This window comes from Bombus vancouverensis, chromosome 4, assembly GCF_051014615.1.
Source record: "Bombus vancouverensis nearcticus chromosome 4, iyBomVanc1_principal, whole genome shotgun sequence".
NCBI lineage: Eukaryota > Metazoa > Arthropoda > Insecta > Hymenoptera > Apidae > Bombus > Bombus vancouverensis.
In genome coordinates, this window is record NC_134914.1 from 13,508,335 (window position 1) to 13,533,342 (window position 25,008).

At 37.0% G+C, this 25,008-nt stretch overlaps 3 protein-coding genes and 1 long non-coding RNA gene across 11 annotated transcripts in view; 2 read left to right on the plus strand and 2 right to left on the minus strand.

Moving 5' to 3' along the window:
- The window catches only part of LOC117156499 (uncharacterized), a 132,006-nt gene extending 114,980 nt beyond the window's left edge, over positions 1 to 17,026 (minus strand). For 4 of the 7 annotated variants that reach the window (XM_076617993.1, XM_076617992.1, XM_076618001.1 and 1 more), the window contains exons 1-4: positions 16,193 to 17,026; positions 15,510 to 15,622; positions 14,775 to 14,832; positions 2,384 to 2,473 (exon numbers count right to left, since the gene is read on the minus strand). In XM_076617993.1, the coding sequence (XP_076474108.1) occupies positions 2,384 to 2,473; positions 14,775 to 14,832; positions 15,510 to 15,622; positions 16,193 to 16,337 (406 nt within the window). In that variant the 5' untranslated portion in view covers positions 16,338 to 17,026. Of the gene's footprint in view, positions 1 to 2,383; positions 2,474 to 12,701; positions 12,798 to 14,774; positions 14,833 to 15,509; positions 15,623 to 16,192 lie in introns of those variants that run through there. The other 3 variants (XM_076617995.1, XM_076617994.1, XM_076617997.1) reach the window with 2 other exon arrangements.
- Positions 1 to 17,524, plus strand: part of LOC143302598 (uncharacterized) — a 73,518-nt gene extending 55,994 nt beyond the window's left edge. Inside the window, exons 2-4 of the long non-coding RNA XR_013058220.1 lie at positions 16,613 to 16,736; positions 17,013 to 17,336; positions 17,406 to 17,524. This is a non-coding gene — a long non-coding RNA (uncharacterized LOC143302598). The remainder of the gene's footprint in view (positions 1 to 16,612; positions 16,737 to 17,012; positions 17,337 to 17,405) is intronic.
- Positions 17,525 to 18,931: 1,407 nt separating this feature from the next.
- Positions 18,932 to 21,291, plus strand: LOC117156510 (acid phosphatase type 7). Of its 2 annotated transcripts, XM_076618014.1 has the most exons (8): positions 18,964 to 18,981; positions 19,059 to 19,473; positions 19,568 to 19,762; positions 19,840 to 20,167; positions 20,251 to 20,433; positions 20,492 to 20,711; positions 20,779 to 20,973; positions 21,049 to 21,291. In XM_076618014.1, the coding sequence occupies exons 2-8, from the start codon at positions 19,374 to 19,376 to the stop codon at positions 21,148 to 21,150; spliced, it is 1,323 nt and encodes a 440-aa protein (XP_076474129.1). In that variant the 5' UTR covers positions 18,964 to 18,981; positions 19,059 to 19,373; the 3' UTR covers positions 21,151 to 21,291. The 2 variants fall into 2 exon arrangements, with proteins under 2 accessions (XP_033189481.1, XP_076474129.1); XM_033333590.2 differs by having other exon boundaries at positions 18,932 to 19,473.
- On the minus strand, positions 21,198 to 24,996 carry Akt (AKT serine/threonine protein kinase). Its single transcript, XM_033333575.2, has 7 exons — positions 24,706 to 24,996; positions 24,096 to 24,363; positions 23,767 to 24,004; positions 23,477 to 23,674; positions 23,136 to 23,406; positions 22,818 to 23,054; positions 21,198 to 22,719 (listed from the first exon to the last, which is right to left on the minus strand). The coding sequence occupies exons 1-7, from the start codon at positions 24,785 to 24,787 to the stop codon at positions 22,379 to 22,381; spliced, it is 1,635 nt and encodes a 544-aa protein (XP_033189466.1). The 5' UTR covers positions 24,788 to 24,996; the 3' UTR covers positions 21,198 to 22,378.
- Between the last annotated feature and the right edge of the window lie 12 nt (positions 24,997 to 25,008).

Consider the following 25,008-nt stretch of genomic DNA (forward strand, 5'->3'; position numbering starts at 1 on the left):
GAACAATCAAACATATAGAGCAGATTTTTAATATCAAAGGGTTATACGGTAGATTCTAGACAACGAAACAACGAAGAAATAATCGCGTACAAAAGTATCGATCAAGGCTTATTTTTCAATTTACATGGAAAAAATTCGTTGGTCGAAAATGTAGATGAATTTGAAGGAGCAAATGTTTAGGAATATCACGGTCAAATTGTTCATCGTGAAATATAAAAGAAAAGGAATAAAATTATATTTAACACTAGAATTACCACACCAGTCAAATCGACTGGTTCTACAATTTTATTTTAAAATTCCTACTTCGTGTTATATTTTTTATTTTCACAATGACTTTCGCAGCGATAACTAAAAGAATAATATAATGAATTTTATTTTGTTTTTTACGTATTCAAACTGAAAATAATTTTGTATCAAGACTACTTATACCAATACCAGTCAAAATGGCGGGTACTTGTCAAAGTGTAAAAGGGTCCTGCAATCTGTTTATCGAACCCAATTAACCGGTTTCCTCGTTTTGTACAACTTGCCACACGTTTTTAAAATTTGTACTGCGTATCGTTCGATATGACATTATCAGTTATCGGGAAAATTGCGGATCGATCGCTAGATCGCTAGATGCTGACGCTAGAAATACCACAGCGGTGAAAACGACTGGTTCTACAATTTTATAAATGTGGCAACCCTCGTTTAGGGATCATTTTAGGGATAATCGTTAATAATACTAAAAATGTACTGCATAACATAGAATTGCTTCTGTAAGAATGTAATAAATCAATAAATATAAAAATATTCTATTATTACTTTATTATTATTATTATTTTATTATTATTACTTTATTATTATTTTTTAAAGACCAGTCATTTTCACTGCTTTTGGTTGAAATAGCTTCGGTGGTTCTAGTGTTAAGATTACGAAAGATCAAGAACAGATTTATTAGAAATAATATTCGGTGTATGGAGCGTGAAAAAGTTGAACTATTTCTTCGTTCAATTACGCGTTCTTATTAGCGGTAATTCATTAAGCATTGCAAGACACGTCGAACGAGGTAACTCGAGCGTGTGTTTGAACTATAATTTATCATTTGACGAACATCAACAATAGTCTCAGGCGAAGCTTTGAAGCAAGCACCTACGCTTGTCTATGTGTGTCACCGTGTTTGCAGGAACTTTGCCTCAGAGAACTACGTTTCACGAACATGTTCGCGAACATGCAAATAAATGGCAAACAGGCGACGAACAGTTGGCAAACACCACGGTAGAGGCGCATCGTGAAAACAACTTTCGAAACGTTGCTGATAAAGATCGTTTTCTTGGAAAATCCAGTTAACGATCCTTTCATTATCGTCGATCAACGAGGAATTTGAAACGATGGAAAGTTATTCCCCCGGCTCTTACAGACTATCGAGTAAATGAAATTTCATAATTGCATGAATTTTGTTTTTCTAATATTCTCATCGAATAGAAATGCTACGTTAGTTCAAGGTGGCTCAAGGTTCATTTTTGGTACGCTCCTGCGTTCTTGCGATTTTCAAAAATCATTCAATCAATTTCCGAGTGTTACGATGGTTACAAGAAATTGTAGTGTACAACGAAAAATGAATATTTTTCGTTCTTCCTTTTTTTTTCTTTTTTCAAGCTTAACGCGTTGCATGTTCTATTTTGATATATGAGAAGATACGAAGTCGCCACGTTACGGCATAGAATGAAGATAAGAAAGATTAATTTTCGTCTTCTAAGAATTACTGAAACTCGATATTCCCTCCTTTTCCCATGGGTCCTTCGTTCCCGATCATCGCGAACATAATTGTTGTTATATCTATATTTAGAGGTAGGATCGCGTTAGTTGTTACTTTATTATTCGGATGATAAACACCACACTTCTCGGAGTCGAAAAACCTCTATGGCACACACTTGGAAGAGACACGAACGAACGAACGAAAAGGAAGTCTTAAACTATCGATCAGGTCTATCGACCGTGTCTAGTAATATCTCCTAGTTACTTCTTTTTGTAACTAGTCGTCAGCATATAGATGGCGAGCGAGGACTCGCGTTGTCATTTTCAACAATAATAAATAATTTTATACTTCGTTTAATAATCGTAATAGCGAATGGCGGCAAAACATTTCAGTAATAGTACAGTACCCAATATCATTGCGGTAATGTTCAACTGTGAACGGATAATTGCAGCGCGGATTGTTACGCAATTTCCTATTTTTATGACAAGAGCTAAGAGAGATGGAACCTACGTAATTGGTTTTGCCCAGTAAAACTTATGACAGGTATTGCACTTTGGAATATTTTACTGTACATTTACACGATGCTGTACATTGCGTGTATTCTATGCATCTTTGCATTTTTAAATCTGTACGTTGTAACAATACCGTAATACGCATTAGTATCGTAGATGAGTAAGAATCCGCGGTCCAACGATAATGAAACGATTAACCGCGTCTGTTTCGCGTCACTCGTATCTGAAACAAAAACGAACGTATTAAACCGAAACGCCAGCCAGGACAGCAGAAATTTTCTAGTAATAACAGGCTTTAAAAGGTTAACGCGAAACAAACGAACGGAACGAAATAAACGCGTAATTTTCAGCAGAGATCGTTTGCACGCTGTTCAACGCTACGTCTCCGTACGCTTGAGCTGGCATAATCAAAAAATTCGCTAAATCTGGGTCAAATAACACGCGACCTTTGCCATGTCGCGCTCGCCATGTTTGACAAAGCACCGTGGAAACGAGGGAAACGCGAAATTCTCAGGAGAAATTGTTGGAAGAGAGCCGCAAGTCCAGCCACGAAGGGACGAGTCACACAAGTTCGCTGTGGACTTTGAAAACTCCTGCCCGTTAGAGGAGATTAGAAAATGCAGATAACACGATGAGAGTAACCTGCTTAACGACTGAAACGATTAACATTTTCTCCCACGATGAAGGCTCTCTAAAGTAAATCTCGCGGAAAATTACGTGCAGTCACGCTCGAACGTGCGTCGATGCCGATTTCGTCGAATTCGGGTCGAGCAAAACGGTGCCGTGACGAGCACGTTCTAATCGTAGCTACGATGATCGAAACAGTTCACCGGTATCCTTCGCTAATAGATTGGTATTAGATATTACAGGTATTACTATTGCTTTAGAGATTGCAGCTATTAATATTAATACTTTGTATCTGTAATATCTAGAATATTAATGTTTCAAATAAATAGATAAATATTAGTCTTGTAGATATTGTAGGTATTGGTACTTTACAGCTATTAATATTTTAGGTATTGTAGCTGTAATATTAATACTTTGTATCTGTAATATCTAGAATATTAATGTTTCAAATAAATAGATAAATATTAGTATTGTAGATATTGCAGCTGTTGATATTAATACTTTGTATCTGTAATATCTAGAATATTAATGTTTCAAATATATAGATAAATATTAGTCTTGTAGATATTGTAGATATTGGTACTTTACAGCTATTAATATTTTAGGTATTGTAGCTGTAATATTAATACTTTGTATCTGTAATATCTAGAATATTAATGTTTCAAATAAATAGATAAATATTAATATTTTAGATGCTATGGATATTAGCATTTTAGATATCATAGGTACTAGTAATTTTAGTAGTTAGGTCCTTCGCTAATTTGCGGTATAAACAAATTTTAGATGGAAAAGGCTAGTAGTTGGCGAGAAAGCGGATTAAAAGTAAACGTTGATTTCTTCGCCGATTCTATGGAAATGTAATTACAGGGCGATTCGAAAATCCAAGGAAAGGAAATATGAAGCAAAAATGATGGAAAGAGTTCGTTAATTTTGTGTTCCTTACATATAAATTGTAACGGATCATTTGGCAATTCTGTAATTCTACTAGAGAAGAATTCGAGCTACAGAAATTCGAAACGACCGATAAACGAAGGAATTCGTTACTTTTGTACCCTTCGTCGATAATAAAGTGCGATAATGAAGAATTTTACATTTTTCTCCTACAATCCTCGTATTCTATCAAATACAAAATATTCATATCATATACATCCTGCGGCTTCGAATCGCGCATAAATACACAGAAATCCGCGATCTAAAGAAAAGCCATGGTACGCCCCATTAATATCGCAACGATATCGATATCGTAACATTATGTGAGAAAATAACTAACGCGTAATGTGGGTGTCACGCGAATGCTTACGAGATTGTCATGCAATGAGTGATTTGTGGTATTTGATTGTAAACGCTATACACACACACACACATATACCACGACTATGGGATCGCGTATACAGTTAGAAAACTGGTTTTCGCCTAACCGTGCGTCAAGCACGGTATATGAATCGACCATAATCGAAGCCTTGCCATTCTCGTGTACCGTACAGCATCTGCTGCATTCACGCGAGATACGCGCGTGTGTCAGCATCGTGACGACCCTCGGACTTCTGCTTACGTGGCTCGATGTCTTGAGCAATAGATTTTACGAAAGTCTCTCTAAGCCACGCGAATTTTATACACTTTGCCTTGGGAGTCGCAACGAATTGAAATATACTAAACCGTAATTCGCAAATTTACTTAATTTCTGCAAAGTATCGTATGGTTACCCGAGTCGTTCGTATCTTTCCAGTCCGTGAAATCGATATTATTTTAGCCATTCTGAGAAACTTGATGGATCGTAGTAAACGACAGTGATTAGCATGACAATCTACGCGACAAAGAAAAATATCTACTACGACCTTTTATTCTTAGGATAAGGAAAGACGCAAGCGTTTGAGAATGTTGAAGCTCGAAAGGCCTTGCAATTTCCAATGTAACTTCAGCCCAATATTTTTGCGAGACAAATATATTTTAATTTCGTGGATTCCTTTTAAGAACGCGTTAATAATACATTGCGTCATTTTAGAAAGTATAAGTAAGTGAGATATAGAAGCTTCGATAGATGCAGACTACTGTCACTGACTGCGTGTATTTTTCAATTGGTTCCAAATTCAACCATTACGATCATAGCAGTCGGTGTCTGGTTAGAAAGCCGATGAAATTTTGGAATGTTTTACGTAACGTGTACAACGGATGAATAATTGACTGTTTAAATACTGCGATGATCTTTGGCTTTGATATACTTTCAATAAATATCCTCCAACTACTATTACAATTTCTGTCAAATTTAACCATTATAATCATGGCAATTTTGTCTCATTGCAACGCCAAAATTCCCAAATGTTTTGTATACCGCGTACGATATATACACACGATACACAATTCATTTTAATGCATCAATAGATTCTAATACATTTTGTGTAATACATAGAATATATCCATGATCAGATGGGTATTCAATTTTATCATTATAATCACGTCGATCCCATCTCGTTACAACGCCAATGCAACCTCAAAATGTTTTGTATAGCTTGTATAATAAATGAATAATTGATCGTTCAGATATTACGATGATCTCTGGCAACAATATACTTCCAATAAATTCTTTTGCAACTTCTATATGCATTTTCGAATCGGTTTCAAAGTTTGCCATTACCATCGCCCCAGTACCATCCCGTTACAAAACTAATACAATTTCAAAATGTTTTACATAACCTGTACAATAGACGAATAATTGATCGTTCAGATATTACGATGTTCTCTGGCAACAATATACTTCCAATAAATTCTTTTGCTACTTCTATATGCATTTTCGAATCGGTTTCAAAGTTTGCCATTACCATCACACCAGTCCCATCTCGTTACAACGCCAATATGTTGAAAATGACAACGCGAGTTCTCGCTCGCCATCTATATGCTGACGGCTAGTTACAAAAGGGAGTAACTAGAAGATATTACTAGACACGGTCGATAGACCAGATCGATAGTTTAAGGCTTCCTTTTCGTTCGTTCGTTCGTGTCCCTTCTAAGTGTGTGCCATAGAGGTCTTTCGGCTCCGAGAAGTGTGGTGTTTATCATCCGAATAATAAAGTAATAACTAACGCGATCCTACCTCTAAATATAGATATAACAACACAATATAATTTCAAAATGTTTTATATAACCCGTACAATAGACGAATAATTGATCGTTCAGATATTACGATGATCTCTGACGAGAATATATTTCCAATAAATTCTTTTGCAACTGCTATATGCATTTTCGAATCGGTTTCAAAGTTTGCCATTACATTCACGCCATTATACTATCTCGTTACAACGCCAATGCAACTTCAAAATGTTTTGTATAGCTCGTATACTAAATGAATAATTGGCCGTCCAAATATTGCGATGATCTCTGACAAGAGTATGCTTCCAATAAATTCTTTTGCAACATGTATATGCATTTTCGAGTCAGTTTCAAATTTTACCGTTACAACCATAGCCAGCCCTATCTCGTTAAAATGTTTTATATAACGTGTACAATACATGCACGAAAGTATTCTATAGTAAATGTTTGGAATACTTTGGCGAGCTACTGTATACTCGGAAAAATACAAAAATCTCGCGCAAATATCCCCGGCTTGCTTCTCTCGAATGCCTCTGACCTACCCCCAAGCAAACGGGCTAGAAATAGGGCATTAACTATAGGCGGATTTTGCTAAGAGAAAAGAATTCCCTAGGAACGCGTTTCACTAGAAATTGCCCGTTTGAAATATAGAACGGTACGCGGTTTTATTAAGCAGAACGCTTACTAGTCCGCGCGGAACGTGCGGCTCGGTCTTTCACGCGGTTACGTGAAATTCCTGGAATCGTTCCGTTTCCTCCGCTGCAGTGTGGAACGCGACGTTCCTCTTCCTCACGGCGTGAAAGTAAATTCGATTAACGGCGGCCACTTTCCACTCTGTTACGGGGCCAAATTCGATTCACACCGCTATAAGATCGAACCATTAGCACCGGAAAGCGCGTAGCCTAAATTGCACCGCGCTAATATGTACGGAGCACTTAGGAGAACGGCCGTAATTCACCGGAGAACCTCGTACAACATCGACTCGACCTTCGACCCTGTTAGCTATCTTGTCGCGCGAAGTTCGTAAATCTTTCGGCCGCTAGAAACTTTCCAAGTTTTTACTATGACTTCAATTAATGCTATGACGATCGATGAGACGATATTGGCGTCATGGGAATGTTAATTATCGTACTAACGCGTAATATAGGTACGTGATTTATCTATTTATACGTTAATTATTTATTACCTAATATAATACTCTAATTATTTATTACCTTTAGCTCTCCGCTTTCCAGGTATACGAAGTTATTGAACTTTGCAAATACAGCAGAATTCGGTAATGCGTAACGTGAAAATCGAGTACGTTGCAGTAATTAATCGGTCAATCGGTAAAGTATTCTCTTTTTTTTTTTATTTCTTAAACTTTCTCAACGCCCGAGCTGCTTTTACAATAGTCAAATAATAATATTTTCTCTGCATTTAAAAGGGCATTTGCAATAAAATAAAAGGAGAATATAAATTGAATATATATGTCTCAAACTATAACTCTAACACGTGTATAATCTTAATTTATACATTCTTAACATTTATATAATTAAGCATCCACAGTGTGTAGTTCTACGCTTGTGTTTTCTAGTCTTTCTTCAGTCGCAAACCCCTTTCGCGATAGCCAAAATATCTTACAATCCTGCCACCCTATATAGAAGGACATCTCTAATGAAGCAAAGAAGAGTGATCGATATATACATATTTCAAAATATATGCTAACTTAATATTTATATAGTCAGCGCTAAAAACTTTCCAGAAGAAACTTCGCGGTTCGCAGATTCAGCCAGAACGCACATTAAAAGAGGAAATTTTGTAGCGTAAACGTGAAATCGGAAGAATCGACCGACGGCATGCACGAGCGTACGTCCGGCGTTAAAAGAAGAAATGCCATCTTTAACCGCGTCCCATAAGCCGGCGAAAGAAAGCTGCGGTGCCTAGTTTTCTAAAAATACTGGGGAAAATTCGTATCACTTACGGGGATGACCTGATAATCAAACGAGCTAGGCCGATGCGCACGACAGGCATAAATATTTTCCGCCGATCTATTTTTTTCTCTCTTACCCTTCTCCGTCACGGCCGTACGTAACACACCTACACATGCGTGTATCGCACATGTACAGCCCCGTTCATAAGTATTAGACAACTTGTGGAAAGTGTTTGATACGATTGAAAATGATTGATACAGTTTCACATCTAACACGAAGAAGCGAAGCGTTTCATGTTGCTGAAACTTCAGACCAGAATCTATTATTCTTGCTACAATTATTTCAAACTGTTTCACAGTTAGAACCGAATCTGATCTAGTACCGAAAAAGTGAACTGCAACGTTCACGAAACTTTGGAGAGAAACGCGCTATAATCATTGTTATTTGAAACCGTCTCGGATTACAATCGAACCTGATCTACGCAAAACTGAACTGGGATGTTTACAAAACTTGCCACCGAAACGTATTAGCGCTATAGTTCTTTGAAACTGTTTCGGGTTAGACCTAACCTAGTCTGCACCGAAAGAATGTGAATTGGAATACGTTCACAAAACTTTCGACCAAAACCTGCTGTTATTATGATTATTATCATTTGAAACCATTTATGGTTATATCTGAACCCGATCCGCGTCTGAACTGGTGAACTGGAACGTTCACGAAACGCCGGAACAAAGTCGGTAGTATCAAAAACACGATCGAAACCAAAAGAACAACGAATATGTCAGCCGATAACCATCGTGAAGATTTAAAATCTAAACTCGCCACATTTCATATGAAACGAGGAGGTGTCGTAACGGTTATGAGCGCCAGTGTATACACAACACAGCTGTGTTCCTCCACCGGTACTATCGGCTCTTTTTCTACTTCCTCTCTGCCGACCGTTCGCAACGCTATGCAGTAATTGTCCCGTGCTCGCGATGCGTGCAACTCTTCCCTGTTTTCTACGCAACTACTCGCCCCAGGCCAAACACACTACCAACGAATGACGTACCCTCGAATTCGCTATACCCTCTCTTACCTACGCTATATTAATCGTTTCTCAATGATTTCCTACTGCCACGTATGCCCTGCTTCCGTCGTATCGATCACACGCTGGCAAAAAAGAGGAAGAAACTCGGGGAAAGTCGACGCGTACCGGACGCGCATTCCCATTGACAATCGTCAATTCTCGAGTGTGGGGGCTTTAAAGCGGAAGAAGACTGCGGTTGCACGGAAATTTGATTTCAAGTTACGACCGAACGTAACGTGACTATTACGAACAAGTACTGGCGTTTATATGACGACGATACTCTGTTGTTTAGCGGTATTATTCGCAGTACCGTGTCTTTTTAGCGCGCGTGTTAATCGTACAAACTGAAAATCGCCGGGATAATTGCACGGAAATTTTATTTCCATTTACAGCCGCTCCAAATGAGTTACGAACTCGTACTTACGGGCCAAATTGTAACGATAAGTATTCTTTTACCGTGCGTCGCGCTGAATATGCATTAGCTATACCTACGACAGGCCGAAATCGCTAACTCTGTTCCGAGTTGTTCTAATATTTTTATATTTACAGAAATGTAAAGCACGAGAAACATCCCACTGTGCATATATGCATAGACGTACTTATACGTAAGTACCGAAGGGATGGGACACTTTTTATCTCACTATGCCCCGAGGATGGCACGATCTTTCGCTAGAACGCCGCTTCTTACGTTGAGTCTCTCTCTCTCTCTCTCTATCTATCTATCTATCTATCTATCTATCTATTTTTCTATTTATCTGTCTATATATATATATATATATATATATATATATATATATAACAAGTGTATATATATATATACTTTCCTGTCATGGAATTTCGCAACATTTCACTCGGGAATTACATGGAAAAGTGGGTCATAATTTATGTTCTATTAAATGTACATCGTTTCAGCGAAACTACAATGTATTAAGATGGATCCGTATTGCGATCGGCGACCAAACCAGTAAACCGGTTTAGCCGCTCGTGATTTACGCCGTCTGTCAGGAGTATAGAAATTAATTCGGTGCTTTCTTCCTAGATAAGTTTGTCATTTATCCGCTAACTTTGGGTAAATAAATCGTAAAGTTATCGGAGACGCTGAGTATTGCGCTATCTTCTGCATCACGCGTAAAAAGCCACTGAAATGGGCATCGTGTCGCGTCGTTCGAATAATATTACGAGAAAATTTTTTGTTTCCTAGCCCTTCGAACGTTCAGTTTGTACGTGATACGGACAACACGCCAAGTACAGAAAAAACGCACTTTTAGTTTGTTGCATTCTACTTTTAACGGAAAGACATTGAAATTTTACGTTAATTTCCAGACTATCAACATCATCGTCGATATTTAACATTCTCGGCATTACAATGTACGTAGGCGATCGATATACAGGGTGTGCAAAGAATCGGGCAAAAGCTTTACGAACATGAAGTACTCGTCAAACATAGGCAAACAAAGTCTCTAATAAACACGAGTTGAAATACCACTGTAGTGGTACCCGAGTTACGAGACATTTTTGTCAATAAGACATTAGCTTTCCAGCGTATGTATATTGCCGACCAAATGTTGAGACACTAAATATTGACCGTAATATCGATCGCCCGTACAGAATTGTTTAAATGCACAGAAACCAAACTACAGAAGAAACAAGATATTATGCAGATCGTGATGTAGACTCGAGTATTCTTCCTTTTCAGCCTTTTCAAAGGAGGCTGATAAATTTCTAAAAGTGTAAAAGAAGAGGAAACTTAAGATACGCGTAAAACAGGCATATTTAAGGTCGTAGATAACAAAAAAGTTAAACATCTCTTCTTCCCATCAAGTTTCTACCGTTTGCGTGTTACATTCGATTGCACGTTACACGCAATTAGCGCCAAGCTTAGCAGACCTGGTCAAACGAGCGGTTTCAAAATTTCTGCAAATTTTTAACTTTAACTAACTTTATGCAAATTCTTATATCAGGAGAAGTCGAGAAACCGATTAATCGGATAACGTAAGAACTTACATGAAGTTGGACGAACAGAAGAAGTAACGATAAATATACAATTTTAAATGAAATTTTAACACCGAACGTTTGACCGGACCTGGTAAGATTAGCAGGTAACGCTGAAACGAGTTTGAAAATTGGAATTTTCCCAGTCAAATGATTTGACGAACGTAAGAAATGGAAGAAGCAAGAAAAACGGGAAAGCCGCTCGCGTGAAAGTCTCGTGGAAAAAATAAAGAAGGAGGAAACGTCGGAGGAATTCGCGGAAACGCTGGAACAAAGTAGCCGAGGTAGCCGTTCAGCAAAAGAGAAAAAAAGGTTGAAACGCACGGCAATGCTGACACGCGTGCTGCACCCTGACCGATTGTTGCTTCTCGTCGGCAAAACATTCGCGTTATTCGCGATAGGCAAATACGAGGAAGCGCGGGAGCGCGTGCGCGCGCACTTTTATCGGGCTGGCAACGAGCGCGCGTTACCGCTACGGCAGCGCTTAGCGATTTTTCCTGTGAAAACGCGCGTTAACATCGGCGACACGGATCGCTTGTCCGTTTATGTTATCGATTTCCAGCCTGGAGAAATTCAGGCTCGACGATTAAAAGCTTCATCGAAATCCACTCTCCGGTGCCATCCGCGCTTGCTAATGGACGCACTTTTCGATCCTTTGCGAAACTCGCTCCACCATTAAATATTATTCGCTTTAAAGATACTCGGTTTAATTATCGTGTCAAAGGAAATACCGCCTCTCCATTTGACGATTGTAAATTTGTCGATGCAACCGAACTTCGTATATATGTGTATGTGTGTGGGTAAAAAGTTTCTCTATAAAGAAAAAAAAAATAGCAAATATATTTGGACAATGCGTTATAATGAGATTTCTTTAGAATGAAATATTTAATAAATTTAACATCATTTATACTCTCTTCTGACAAACGCAATACTCGTGTAGATTGATGGATAAATTTAATCCAATTTGAGGTATCTCTCCTTGCGCCACATTGGTATATACGTTTGTATACATAGATCTAATAGATAAATTTAAAGCTTTCTTTCTGCAACTACAATTACGTACATAAGTAGTATATTCATAAGAGTAGTTGTCGAATGCATAGGTAGAGTTTTAGGTTTTAGATTGGTTCGGGATTTGACCGATATAATCGTGACAGTCGTGTCCGATCACAGATAATGAAATTCCAAAATGTTTTGTATACTGCGTACAATGTATACATGATAGGCAATTCATTTTAATACGTCGACATGTGATACGTTCTATGTACTACATACAACGTAACCATTCACGTACGTATGCACGAGACGAGTTAAAAATCGTAGCATTGCGATCATGACAGTCGTGTCTCGTGGCAACTAAAACGGCAAACTTCAAAATGTATCAACCGATATTCAGTAAGGTAAGCGATCGAATGGTTTAGCGAGCCGCTGTAAGTTAGCTGTCTAACCCAGAAACTGCAACCGCGACGGATTCTTAGTCTCGGTTTTCGCGACAGAAAACGGTATTAGCGTGTCGCGTAACTGATGACACATAACTCGTGCGAACGAATCGAAACGAGCAATCAAATGAAAACTCATTTCTGCTCGGGTCCGGGAGATAGAGCCCATATAACGGCCGAAGAATAAAAGCGTGATTGCGCAACAATCGAACGGAGAGGACGAGCGAAAGATGGCTTTAAAAAGCAACGTCACCGTGGTTCGAGGAAGAAAAAAAGGATGGTTAAGAAAAAAAAGAAAAGAAAAGAGTATAAGAGAGGAGCAATCACCTTCCGTATCGACAGATCCAGCGACGAGCGATCGACGATTAACGGTAACCAGCTTACTGCGATTTCGGGACTCGATAATCGAATATCTTCGAGATTCTGGACGATTCGAGGACAAACCCAGCTGCCATCTGGCTCCTCTTTGTCTCGATTTCCCTCCACCGGTAAGAGAACCGGGAACGAGAATCACAACAGGCACATACACAAAAACAGAGAGGGAGAACACGAGTGCACAGAGACACCAATGATAATCATCGAACGAATAAACACAAAGTCGAACGTATTCGCGCGAAGATGAGGTAAAAGTAGATAGATAGTAGGTGTTCGGGACAAGCCACGACGTCTAAGCACGCAAACGTGAGAAATTAAACGAAATCACGGGACGAAGTGTACGCGAAACTAGAAATGAAAGGTTAGGAGGACGATAAGAGCGCGCGGAATACCGCGGAACCGCTGGCACGTATGTACGGTTCCGTACTAGCGAGGACCTGAACGTGACAGCGGATACATTCGAAGGTTAGATTCCCTCCGTTCGTGTGCACTGTTTGTGCCTCTCGCCGAGTTCTCCTCGCTGTCTCTCTCTTCTCCCCTCTATTCGTCTCCGTTACACGCTGGCGGCGACCTGAACATTTACCTGGCGAACGCCGGAATCGCACGAGGGAACACGAAATCGGCCGACGATTTTACGTAAGGCCCGAGGTTTGAATCTTTCATATTCACGGGAGGTTAGTCTTGGAAAATTGTTTCTGGCAAACGATTTGAAGGGATTGAAGGGAGGAGATGATAACGCGAAGAAACTTGTCGAAGTTGTCGATAACGTTACCGATATCTATCGTATGAGATTTTCTATTAGTATCCACTTTCTCGTAATTAAAGAACTTATCTAAAAAATTAAGATTCTTGCTACTTTTTGCCTATTCTTCATATTGTTATCTTGTTGAAAAACGAAAACTTCGTAACTAGTGCTTTGTTTGATTATACTTTTCCCACATCCATTAAATATAAGATATAATAGTTGCATCGACTACCAAACATGCTACAAACTTCTTTAATTATCTGATGTTTGCATAAAAATGTTGGAGTATTCAACGATATTAATAAAATAAATAGACAAAATGTTCCTTACCGAGGACGAACGTTCTGAAGAAATATATCTTTCCAAGAAGGAACAGAATTCACTTCGACGAGAAGACACAATTCGTCTTTCAGAGACGCGAAAAGACTAACGAATTTTTGGAACAATTCCGATAATCGCAATATGTATCGAAAATCGATATGATGCGTTAAACAATCGATTGACACTCTACGTCATAGATTCTACGATATCGTACTGGCCAAATTCAGTCTCGATATTTCACAATAAAATCATTTAATCTCCTTATTTTTTATCTATAAATTCTTTTATTCGTTAATCCATTTATTAAAATGTATAATAAGTAATTTTTCTGTCAAACGATTTGCGAGGAGGGGATTACATCTTTCGTTGATAATGATGGATATTTCTACTTTGTAAAAGTACTGAAGTTTACGTTGATCTAATACAGCAGTAAAATAAACAGATAAAATAATCCTTACCGTAGATAAATGTTCACAAGATATATATTTTTCCAAAAAGAACAGAACTCACTTTGATGCGAACCATTTCATCTTTCAGACACGAGAAGACTAACGAACTTTTGAAACAATTGCGATAATCGCAATATTGAAATACGACATGATGTACTAAATAGTCGATCGATAACCTGCGACATTTACCCCATAGATTCTATGGTACCGCACTATTCAAAATATTCAAATTCAAATATTTTTCTGAACATGTCTAGATAAATCAAATAAAAACAGATATTTTACTAAATACAGTAATGAGTAATTTACTTTGGATATTTTATGTATCTTTACATATTATACGGGTTCCGTATATTTTTACATCTTTAACCTATAAATGTATGAAAATCTGTCATCCAATCATTACACGATAACATCATTTAACCTCCTCATATTTTATTTATAAATTTTGTTACCTATTAAAATCCCCACAAATTAAAATTACAATAAATATTCTTAAAACGTACTCACCCTTGTCCTTTCCTCTTTTCTTCCGCACTCGCAGACATATCGTTCGTGAGCTGACGCACTAGGGAAATAAATAGATCGATTAATCGATAAGCAAATTGATACTTACTTTACGTATCCTTAACTATCGAAACATACTTGAAAAATTATAAAACTTATGATAAGTACGTAATTTTTAATATTTGTAGTAAAAGGTATTAGGCATAATTTACATATAGTGTATAATAAGGTAAATAGTAAACAGTATAGATATTAATACATAAGATATAGTATTCATAGGGATATTCGAAAAATTTCTAGAAAACTTTTTACTTTTGCAAAGTACTGCTTGACAAGTACTACTTCCAATGAAACGTCGAATCGATCTAATGCCTCGATTAAAGAGAAAAATCTAGATCCGATTAATAGAAAGAACGATGTTTCCCAGTAAGAAACAGAGATTATACATATTTCGATAAGAAAATAGGTTATAAATCTTCAACATTCATGTATCAATAATTTATTTCATTGCACTTATATTCTGATTTTACAGAATATTATTTTCTCATAATAGGAAATTAAGTACTCTCCAGAAGCTTAAAAAATTAACTCAGAAAATGGAAGGAAGGTACGAAAAGTAACAGTGAATGTGCATATTGTTTAATGATACGCTAACTCTGGAGAGATACAGTATTCTCGAGTATTTCCTACATTTTACTACAAATTATCCGAACAATTTTATAAATGAATGTTAAATACCTGACATATGTATTGAATGATTTCCGATTGACTGGAATTTTCCAGCCTGCTACCGTTAACTTCTAAAATTTCGTCGACCGCTTCCAACGTGTCCCTGTTGTTGGCCGGAGAACCTGCAATACATTTGGAACAATTCCCATTATCAAAAAAATATAAGTAAGTATTCGAAGAAATAATAATCAGAATAATCTAATCATCAAACATTTACGAATTGGATATGTGTATAATGTGTTACAGTGCATATGTGTATACTACAACTATAATGTATCAGAATTTGAATCCGAGTAGAGAGAGAGAGAGAGAGAGAGAGAGAGAAGTATGATATAAAAGAACGAGTCTAAGTAGAAAAAGATGATACACGAACAGACAGTAGATACAGACTATACAGGACGAACGGACTAGCCAATTCGTTTGTATGTCAATGATTACACATGATAGCATCCTCGAGGAAAAGACACGAGAAACAAAAGAGAGAAAGGGTTTCACAGTTCACGCCTACGTGCTTGACAAGCAGCTTTGCTGACGCTCATTAAACTGCATGTAGCTGGTGCTAATTAAAAAAGGAAGAGAGAGAGAGAGAGAAAAAAGGAAAAGAAAATAAAAGAAAAAGAAAATGTTTTTTAACTTTATGACGATAAATAAACAGCAGAAGTTTGTTAATGACGCTGCTCATCGATGCTCACCGTACAGTTTGATCTTGTCATTCTCGTTGATCAATATGATAATATATCCCCCTAGATCGATCATTTCTCCTGGCTTCAACGATAGACACTGGTCTACTCCATTACCAGGAGAAAACGATGCTTCAGGCGAATCTTGACGCGACATGCTTGATTAAAGTCGATGATAGGCGCAGCCGCCCTATCATCACCGAAAAAACGATTCGCCGATATTAACGTCGTTACCGCGTCCCATTCTTTTCGTTTCCTCTTGCATCTTCGCATCTCATTTTATATATCCATCGATATATCACGATCTACATATACTACTAACAACATCCACGTTTTCCTAGACGTAAACGCATTCTATCTTCCTTCTTCCTCTCTTTCGATTCTATTTCTTCTTTTTTTTTTTTTGCTTCTCTATTTTTCTCTGTTTTTCAGGTTTTAAGACTGGAGCCAAAATTTTTCGACGACGGGTTTGACACAGTTTTCGCTCGGCTGATTCGAACCGATGCAATTGTCGAGCCGCCCCGGGAACTTTCAACTTCACTAACAATTACCTAAGGTTGTTATATTTACGTACACCGATTAAATGACTAAAACGACAAGAGAACTAGCGGCGGATATTCCTTAAAAAAACGTTGCTAACGAACACGTAGCGTTATCCGATCGTTCCTCTTGATTAAGTACGTTGGTACTTAATATACTTTCGGTAGGGTCTGCTGCAAACTCGAAAAATCACAGGAGGAATAATATCGTTCTTTTTTATATATTTCTCTTTATATATTTTAATACGAGTACGAGGGATTCGTAATGAAGCTTCTTTTAACGTTCGTTTTAGTTTTGGTTAATACGAGCGATTCGGAAGAGTCCTTGGAGGAAACCCTCACTGGGGCCCCGAGTATGGGCCCCCCTACATCCTTGCAACGAAGACTCGCTTCTCGAACGATCAACAAATTCAGAATCCCTCGAGTCCTAGCTTATTGATTAGAGCTTTCACTGAACGCGACTCCTCGCTTGCTTCGGTCATCCTGACTGCTCGCATCCTTAACTGCATGGGTCTGTTCGGGTGGCATTCGGGAACCGCGAAGGAGCCTCGATTCGGAGTCGAGACCGGACTAACACGGGCTATCCTCATGCTAACTTCCCCTCACTTTCGTCGACGGTAGGTCCCAATCAAATGCACGTCCTACGATGGAATTTCATTACACAAGAGAGCACTGTTGCTTTACAGGCCGTCGTTTCTACGTGATTCTGCCTCTCGCCTCTCGTTTGTTGTCTACATCATCTTCATTCTATGCCTCCCTCGGCGGAGGATACTTGCGACATCTCGATCAGGCAGGATCAAAAGAGGATTTCACCGTGAAACGATTAACCTGTATTCCCGATGAACGTTCGCAAATCTTTATCGTGCTGTAATGATTAACGTATCTTCTGTTCTTTAGGTTTGACTGTACGATCTCGCGAATTAGAAACAAATTCAGCCACCCTATTCAGCTCCAGAAGCACATCACTTTTCGTTCTATTCGATTATTTCCAAAGATTCTGAGACACGAGCCATTCGCATCGATTCACTACACTATGGAACTGACTCCTGAAGAAGATCGTCCTATCAGTTTCCCGCGACACCGAAGCTCTAAAGTGTATTGTCGAGGATGGGTGTGAACCTGTGCGTGTTAACCGACGGCGGCAGCAGCCCTGACATCGCTTGTCGTCCGCTGATCTCCATCCCTCGCCGCGAAGCGGCGGCAGTAGCGGCCGCCACGGCGCCGTCGTCATTCTCGTGGCGGCAACCCCACCATCTTCGACTTACCCTACCGATTCGTCGATTTTATCTTTTACTCTATCAATTTTCATAAAAGATTCTTCCCGTTTTTATTTAAACTGCACCTCCGTGTCGGCGACGTAAGCACATTTTACTGTATCAAATTCACTATTACAGGGTAATGCTCGCAGTATAACGTATGGATTGATTCCCCCACCAATTCGACTCTTAAAAATGTGTGTTCAAATACAAACAAAACACGTATATTTTTTACACATTTTTTATATTGTTTATAGGACTATATAAATGGGAGATTATTTAATTATGTATATGTATTGAGTCTTGCAATTCAATTGTTCATTCTAAAGAATTGATGAAAAATAAGGAGCTATTAATATTGAAGATGGGAGAAATTCTGTTAAAAAAGACAGTTACTGATACGAGTTTATATCTAGATAGTAAAAAGTGATAAGTAATATGTAAGAGAGATATCACAAATGTAATTTAGGTTAAAACTTGCGTTTCAGATAATGTTCGATGAGTTCATTTATACACGGCCGTTCTTGTATACTGGACGTGTAAAAACGTACCCGCGCAAGAGCAATAGAATAGGAGAGCTCTTTGGGAAGAAAAGAGAAGACGAACTGACAGAGCGCGTGATCAATATAAGGGATGCTAACTTCATAATTACACTCTCTACTTCTAGCATTACTTTCTGCCAACTTCTATCGTGTACGACTAACATTAACTCAATTAATTTAGGAATACATATCTCTTATCAATATTTAGGAAGAAATGAAAAATATTGATTGTGATCCCCAAATTTTTCCTTTCAGTTGCATATGAATGATTATAGTAATTCTTCAGATGTGATATTTGAATTCAATGAATGGTAATTTGTAGTTGAATATAAGCTACTACTAATTATCATATCATTTGGATACTTCGACGTAAGTGCATTGTGCAATATGGATAATAATACATTAGAGTCATACTTATAGCCGAGATGGCGCTATCACGTGAGTTCTGATCTTGAACATTTCAGGTAATTTGTCAGTGTGTTAATTTGAATCTTGTTTTCGACTGAAATAATGCTGGAATTCAATAAAACCTTCCAATTAGGAGTATGTTTAACATTCTATAATTTAGAGTGTTGTTAGAAACTAAACAGCTGATAAGAGTTTCGTTGATAATGCCTGACTCATTGCTGATACACGATCTTAGGCGATTGGAGTCTAACCGAATGTTACACAGCCTATAAATGCAGTATTTCTTTGTATTCGATTGAACACAGCTCAAGACCTTATTGTCTGAATTTTGAAGTTTCCACAAACGTCAGCATTTTCACATATTCATAAGTGAAGAAATAAATTGATCGAATATCATCGTGACTGATATACATCAACGTGACTTCAATCCTTGGTGAATTAATGAGAAATGAATTTGACAATTGGGTTGGTTGTTTTATCTTTGTTTTCTGTCGCAATAGGCAATGTTATTTACTATCAACCTGAAGCTGTACATTTATCCTATGGAGGTAAAACGTATTCCAAATTACTTATATTCTTACTACACAACTTCCTTAAAGGACTTCTATAATTAATTATTAACAAATATCTTATAATTTCTAGATACTATTCATGACATTGTCGTAACATGGACCACAAGAAACAATACTCATGAATCAATCGTTGAATATGGAATAGGAGGATTAATCCTTACAGCTCAAGGAAATTCTACTTTATTTATTGATGGTGGAAATGAAAAACAAAAACAATATATTCATAGAGTATGGTTAAAAAATTTAGAACCTAATTCTAATTACCGTAAGTAAACTAACTTTCTATTTATTTATTGGATCTTAAATCAGCTATATACATATGTATATAAATTTTTCAAATAGTTTATCACTGTGGTAGCAAATATGGATGGTCCAATATATTTTATCTAAAAACTGCTCCCGAGGTATCAGCAAAATGGTCACCTCACATTGTTATTTTTGGCGATATGGGTAATGAAAATGCTCAAAGTTTACCTAGATTGCAAGAAGAAGCACAACGTGGACTATATGATGCAGCAATTCATATTGGAGATTTTGCATATGACATGAATACAGATAATGCACGTGTTGGAGATGAATTTATGAAACAAATACAAGAAGTGGCTGCATATTTACCATATATGACAGTACCTGGTAATCATGAAGAGAAATATAACTTCAGTAATTACAGGTCAGGATATATTTTATGCTTAAGATTATCAATTTATTCATTTATAATTTCTTCATTGTTAAAATAAATAAATATGCTATTAGGTCACGTTTTACAATGCCTGGTAATTCTGAAGGTTTATGGTATAGCTTTAATGTAGGACCAGTTCACTTCATAGGAATTGAAACAGAAGCTTATTACTTTATGAATTATGGTATAAAGCAACTTGTTAAACAGTATAACTGGTTAGAAAAAGATTTAACGGAAGCAAACATGCCAAAGAATAGGTAAGTTTGTATGTTTTTCTATCAGAATACAACAAAAATTAGTAACAATATTTTATAGGGCACAAAGACCATGGATAGTTGTATTTGGTCACAGACCAATGTATTGCAGCAATGCTAATGCCGATGACTGCACCAATCATCAAAGTTTAATAAGAGTTGGATTGCCAATTATAAATTGGTTTGGTCTCGAGGATCTTTTCTTTAAGTACAAAGTAGATTTATTATTATGGGCTCATGAACATAGTTATGAACGTTTGTGGCCCATATACAATTTTAAGGTAATCTATCATCATGAAAATATCGTCTTAAATTCGTTCAAAATAAGTAAAGTGAAATAATATTTAGGTACAAAATGGTAGTTATGAAAATCCGTACAAAAACTACAAGGCACCTGTGCATGTAGTAACTGGATCAGCAGGATGTAAAGAAGGTCGCGAAAAGTTCATTCCGCATAAACCAGAATGGTCTGCGTACCGTAGTTCTGATTATGGATATACCAGGATGAAAGCATATAATCAGACTCATCTTTATCTCGAACAGGTATTATATACTATGGGAAAAACAAATGGGAAACGAATATTTGTTACTATTCATTTAACGATATATCGGTAATAGGTATCCGATGACAAAGAAGGAGCAGTTTTGGATCATGTTTGGCTCATAAAGGATAATGTCTTACCATCGTACAATGTGGATCTTCTTGCAAATAAAATATAAAACATGGAACATAAGATATAATTTAGGACAAAGTAATTAAAACGATATACAGACATAACTTTTATCGTTTATCTTTTTCGACAATGTATCATGCTCTTTTGTGGTAAATAGCAAAACTGCGTATCTACCAACTTCAAACAATTGATTTTTAATTCTATTGTAAAAAATTTCTCCCATTCCTTCTTGCGTAAAAACGGATAAACTACAAAAATTTGCTAATTACAAATGAGATGGAAATTATTAATAATGCGTACATACAATATAATCCTTTAATTGTTAAAATATAAATATATGTATATATATAATCATTGTAGCATATAATATTAATAATATAATATTAGGGTAGCATTTCATATTTCCATCTGATTCTCACAGTAAATCAATATTTGTCAATGATACATGATGAATAGCGTAATTCGTACTAAGAAAAAAAGAACACTTCCAAATTCAGTAGTAGTAGTAGTAGTATAACAAAGAAACGCTTTCTTTTGATGTTAGAAATTGATTTCAGATTTATATACTAATTCAATTAAAGCTATTAATGTTTCTATGCTGCTACTTTTAAAATGGAAAATCCACTTGCCCGTTGACTGGCTCTTTGCCAAGTGTAATTTACTATTTTGGCTTCTGCTATAATATTTGACTAATGAATTTAAAAAAATAACCAGGAACTGCTCTTCTATAAATTATTGCGATAGAATTGACAACGAAGCCAGAAAATATTGAACACCATCTTCATTAAAAAAAGAAACTGTAGCTACGATTATCAAATATCGTTCTTCCATATAGAAGAAGCATGCCACTCTTTATAACGTAACACAGTTTACAGGATAAGCTTCTTATCTTTCTTATTCTGCCTTCGGTTTAACAAAACATTCAATCCCCGTTATATCACCGCGAACCTACTCAGCAGGTATAAATATTAATTTAATTGGATCCTATAGTACATAACTTTTTCATGTACAATTTCAATGAGTATGTGTATATATGCGTATATACTTACACGCATACACACGAATCTGCCATTGGAGATATGTGTTAAAACCTTATAAAGATGCATAAAAAAGCATCATAAATTAGCGAAAATAACTGATATTTCGATTTATCTGCGTTAAAAAAATTCTTCCAAATTGGTAGACAAACTGCAAATATTCGTCGTAATCGAATAACTTTCTCATGCATGTAGCCATACATCTCAATATGTAAACAAAGGAAAAGCTTGATACTGTCAGTGATTAATGGAAACAATGGAAGATGTTGCTGCTGAGTGACTTTCCTGATAGGAAAATTGGGGGAAATGCTCTTGTTCTTCGGCTATCGAATTCAAACCACCTCCACTACCTAAAAATCCTTGATCAGGCGGCGTAAGTTCGACGCTTTCACCCGTAAATTCACTATCAAAATATCGGGTGTCTGTGTCAGACGTTACTTGAGGTTTAAAAGGAGGAGGAATTTTTTTCTGTACAAGATCCGACCAATCAATTGACGAAAAAAATGCATGATCCATAATTTCCTTCGCATCGTTAGGTCCACCACCTAATCTTTTACTCGGATCTTTTATAAGTAATCCTGAAAACAAATTAAAAGCTTAACAAAATCCATCAATTTCACAAGATGAATTTTCGTCCGAGATTTAGAGTTTCCAATTCAATTTACCACCCACTTACCACCAAGCATGTCTTTTGCTTCATTACTAATCGTTCTAGGAAATCTTACTTCTTCCATTACAATAAGCGTGAAAAGCTTCTCATGGTCCTTATTATAAAAAGGTAATCGACCACAAATCATTTCATACATAACAACACCGACTCCCCACCAATCTACGGCTCGTCCGTAATCGTTGTCTTCTAACACTTCTGGTGCAAGATATTCAGGAGTTCCACAGAATGTTTTCGTCGTTCTCCCTGAATATTTGAAATGTTATCGGTATTTTTTACCATTCTCAAATCCACAAATTCATATTTGAGTATGCACAAGCTATTTACCGTACGTTATATCTTCTTTACATAATCCAAAGTCAGCTATTTTAATATGTCCATCCTTGTCTAAGAGAAGATTCTCCAATTTGAGATCACGATAAATGATACCCTGCGAATGAAGGTAACCTAATGCTGAAATTATTTCAGCACCGTAAAACCGAGTACGATCCTCGCCAAACACACGAGAACGTCTTAAATGAAAGAACAACTCTCCCCCATTTACATATTCCATTACAAAGCACAGCCTGTCCGCTGTTTGAAAGCTATACTTTAGAGACTGCAAATTAAAAAAACATTAATTATCCTTATATGCGCAAGGACGATATAACAATATATAAACTACATACAATTAGGAACGGATGATTCGTAGTTCGCAGTACTCTATTTTCAGTAAGTGTATGCGCGACTTCGTCTTTACGAATAATAACTTCTTTTCGTAATATTTTAATAGCATATAAATGGCCTGTTGCCTTTTCTCTGCAGAGGATTACTTTCCCAAATGTGCCCTTTCCCAGAACTTTCAAAAATTCGAAATTTTCAAGAGTCTGAAATGGAAGATCAGAAAATGTATTATTAAATGCAAAATATCTAGATTTAGAATGATATGTGTAGAGAACAACACCAATTATATACATACTACTTTTTTTTTCCCTGTACTTTTACTATTCGATGTTCCTTGAACACTAAATTTTGCAGATAGTTCATCAATACTGCCACCGTCTACATCCGAAGACACTACCCCGACAGATCCACACGAGTCTGACCTACCACCTCCCGAAGATTCCATATCAACATCTTCAGACGAGGATGAATGTTGCATCTGTGTAGGCTGTTGTTGACTTTGTTTCTCGCTTGCTAACCTTGCAGCTACATATCTATAAAAGAAAATAAAAGATGACAGAAATGTTTATATATTTTCAGAAATCTATAGGCTCGCAAAGTATGTTATTCTGTCTAATTCAAAACCTTATCGCTGCAACCCAATCTTCTCTTTCTTGTTCTGTTTCTACATGAAACGTCCTCTCAATTACAGCAGCCCATTGCAAACCTCTTATGACAAAAGTATAAGGCTTAGGTCTATCTACAGACATGATTTGACAACCACGAACAGTAAAATTGTTCAGTGGCTGTGCCGCAGCTGCCATTTGTTGATCAGGCTTAGCTTTGAACCCAACTAAAGTACCATCGTCCCGCAAAACAAAATACCTTGACCTCCAATTCTTTATATGCTCTCCTACACATAACAAATAAAAAATCATCTTTAATTTATCACCTCTATAAATATCAAGCATTTTATTTATGCTTTACAAAATATGTAAGTAATATCTATTTAGTTCAAGATAATGACCAAAGTTCAAACGAACAGTCTAATACTTTAATATTATAGTAATTCTGCTTTCTAAAATTCTCATGAAAAAATTACTTTTAATCTTGACGTTTAATTATTAAAAGGAGGGATACGATAAAAGAGGAGAAGATTTGAGAAAATGAGAAGAGGTTATTTCAATTTGGACTCAGCCCGATCGAAATGAAGGAAAGAAGTAAACATAAATATTATGAAACTGCTCTGTAGTACCGCGTTTTTGCAGCCAGCCTTCCTTAACGACACGCTGACCGCCGCCACCGGACGCTGCGACGTTCATCGCTGCGTCTCCCATAACTCCTTTAATGCGCACTTGCACACACTATGCGGATACTCGGTGTCCCTGTCTAGCCGGAATATTCCAGGAAAATTGTCGAAATACAACACCGAGAATGGCACGAGTATACAAACTTGAGCAATCATAGATACACGTTTGGCAGGTAAACTCAACTTATACTCTGTGATCGACAGACACACTAATGCGCACTAACTAAAACTAGCATTGCTTCCTCGTAT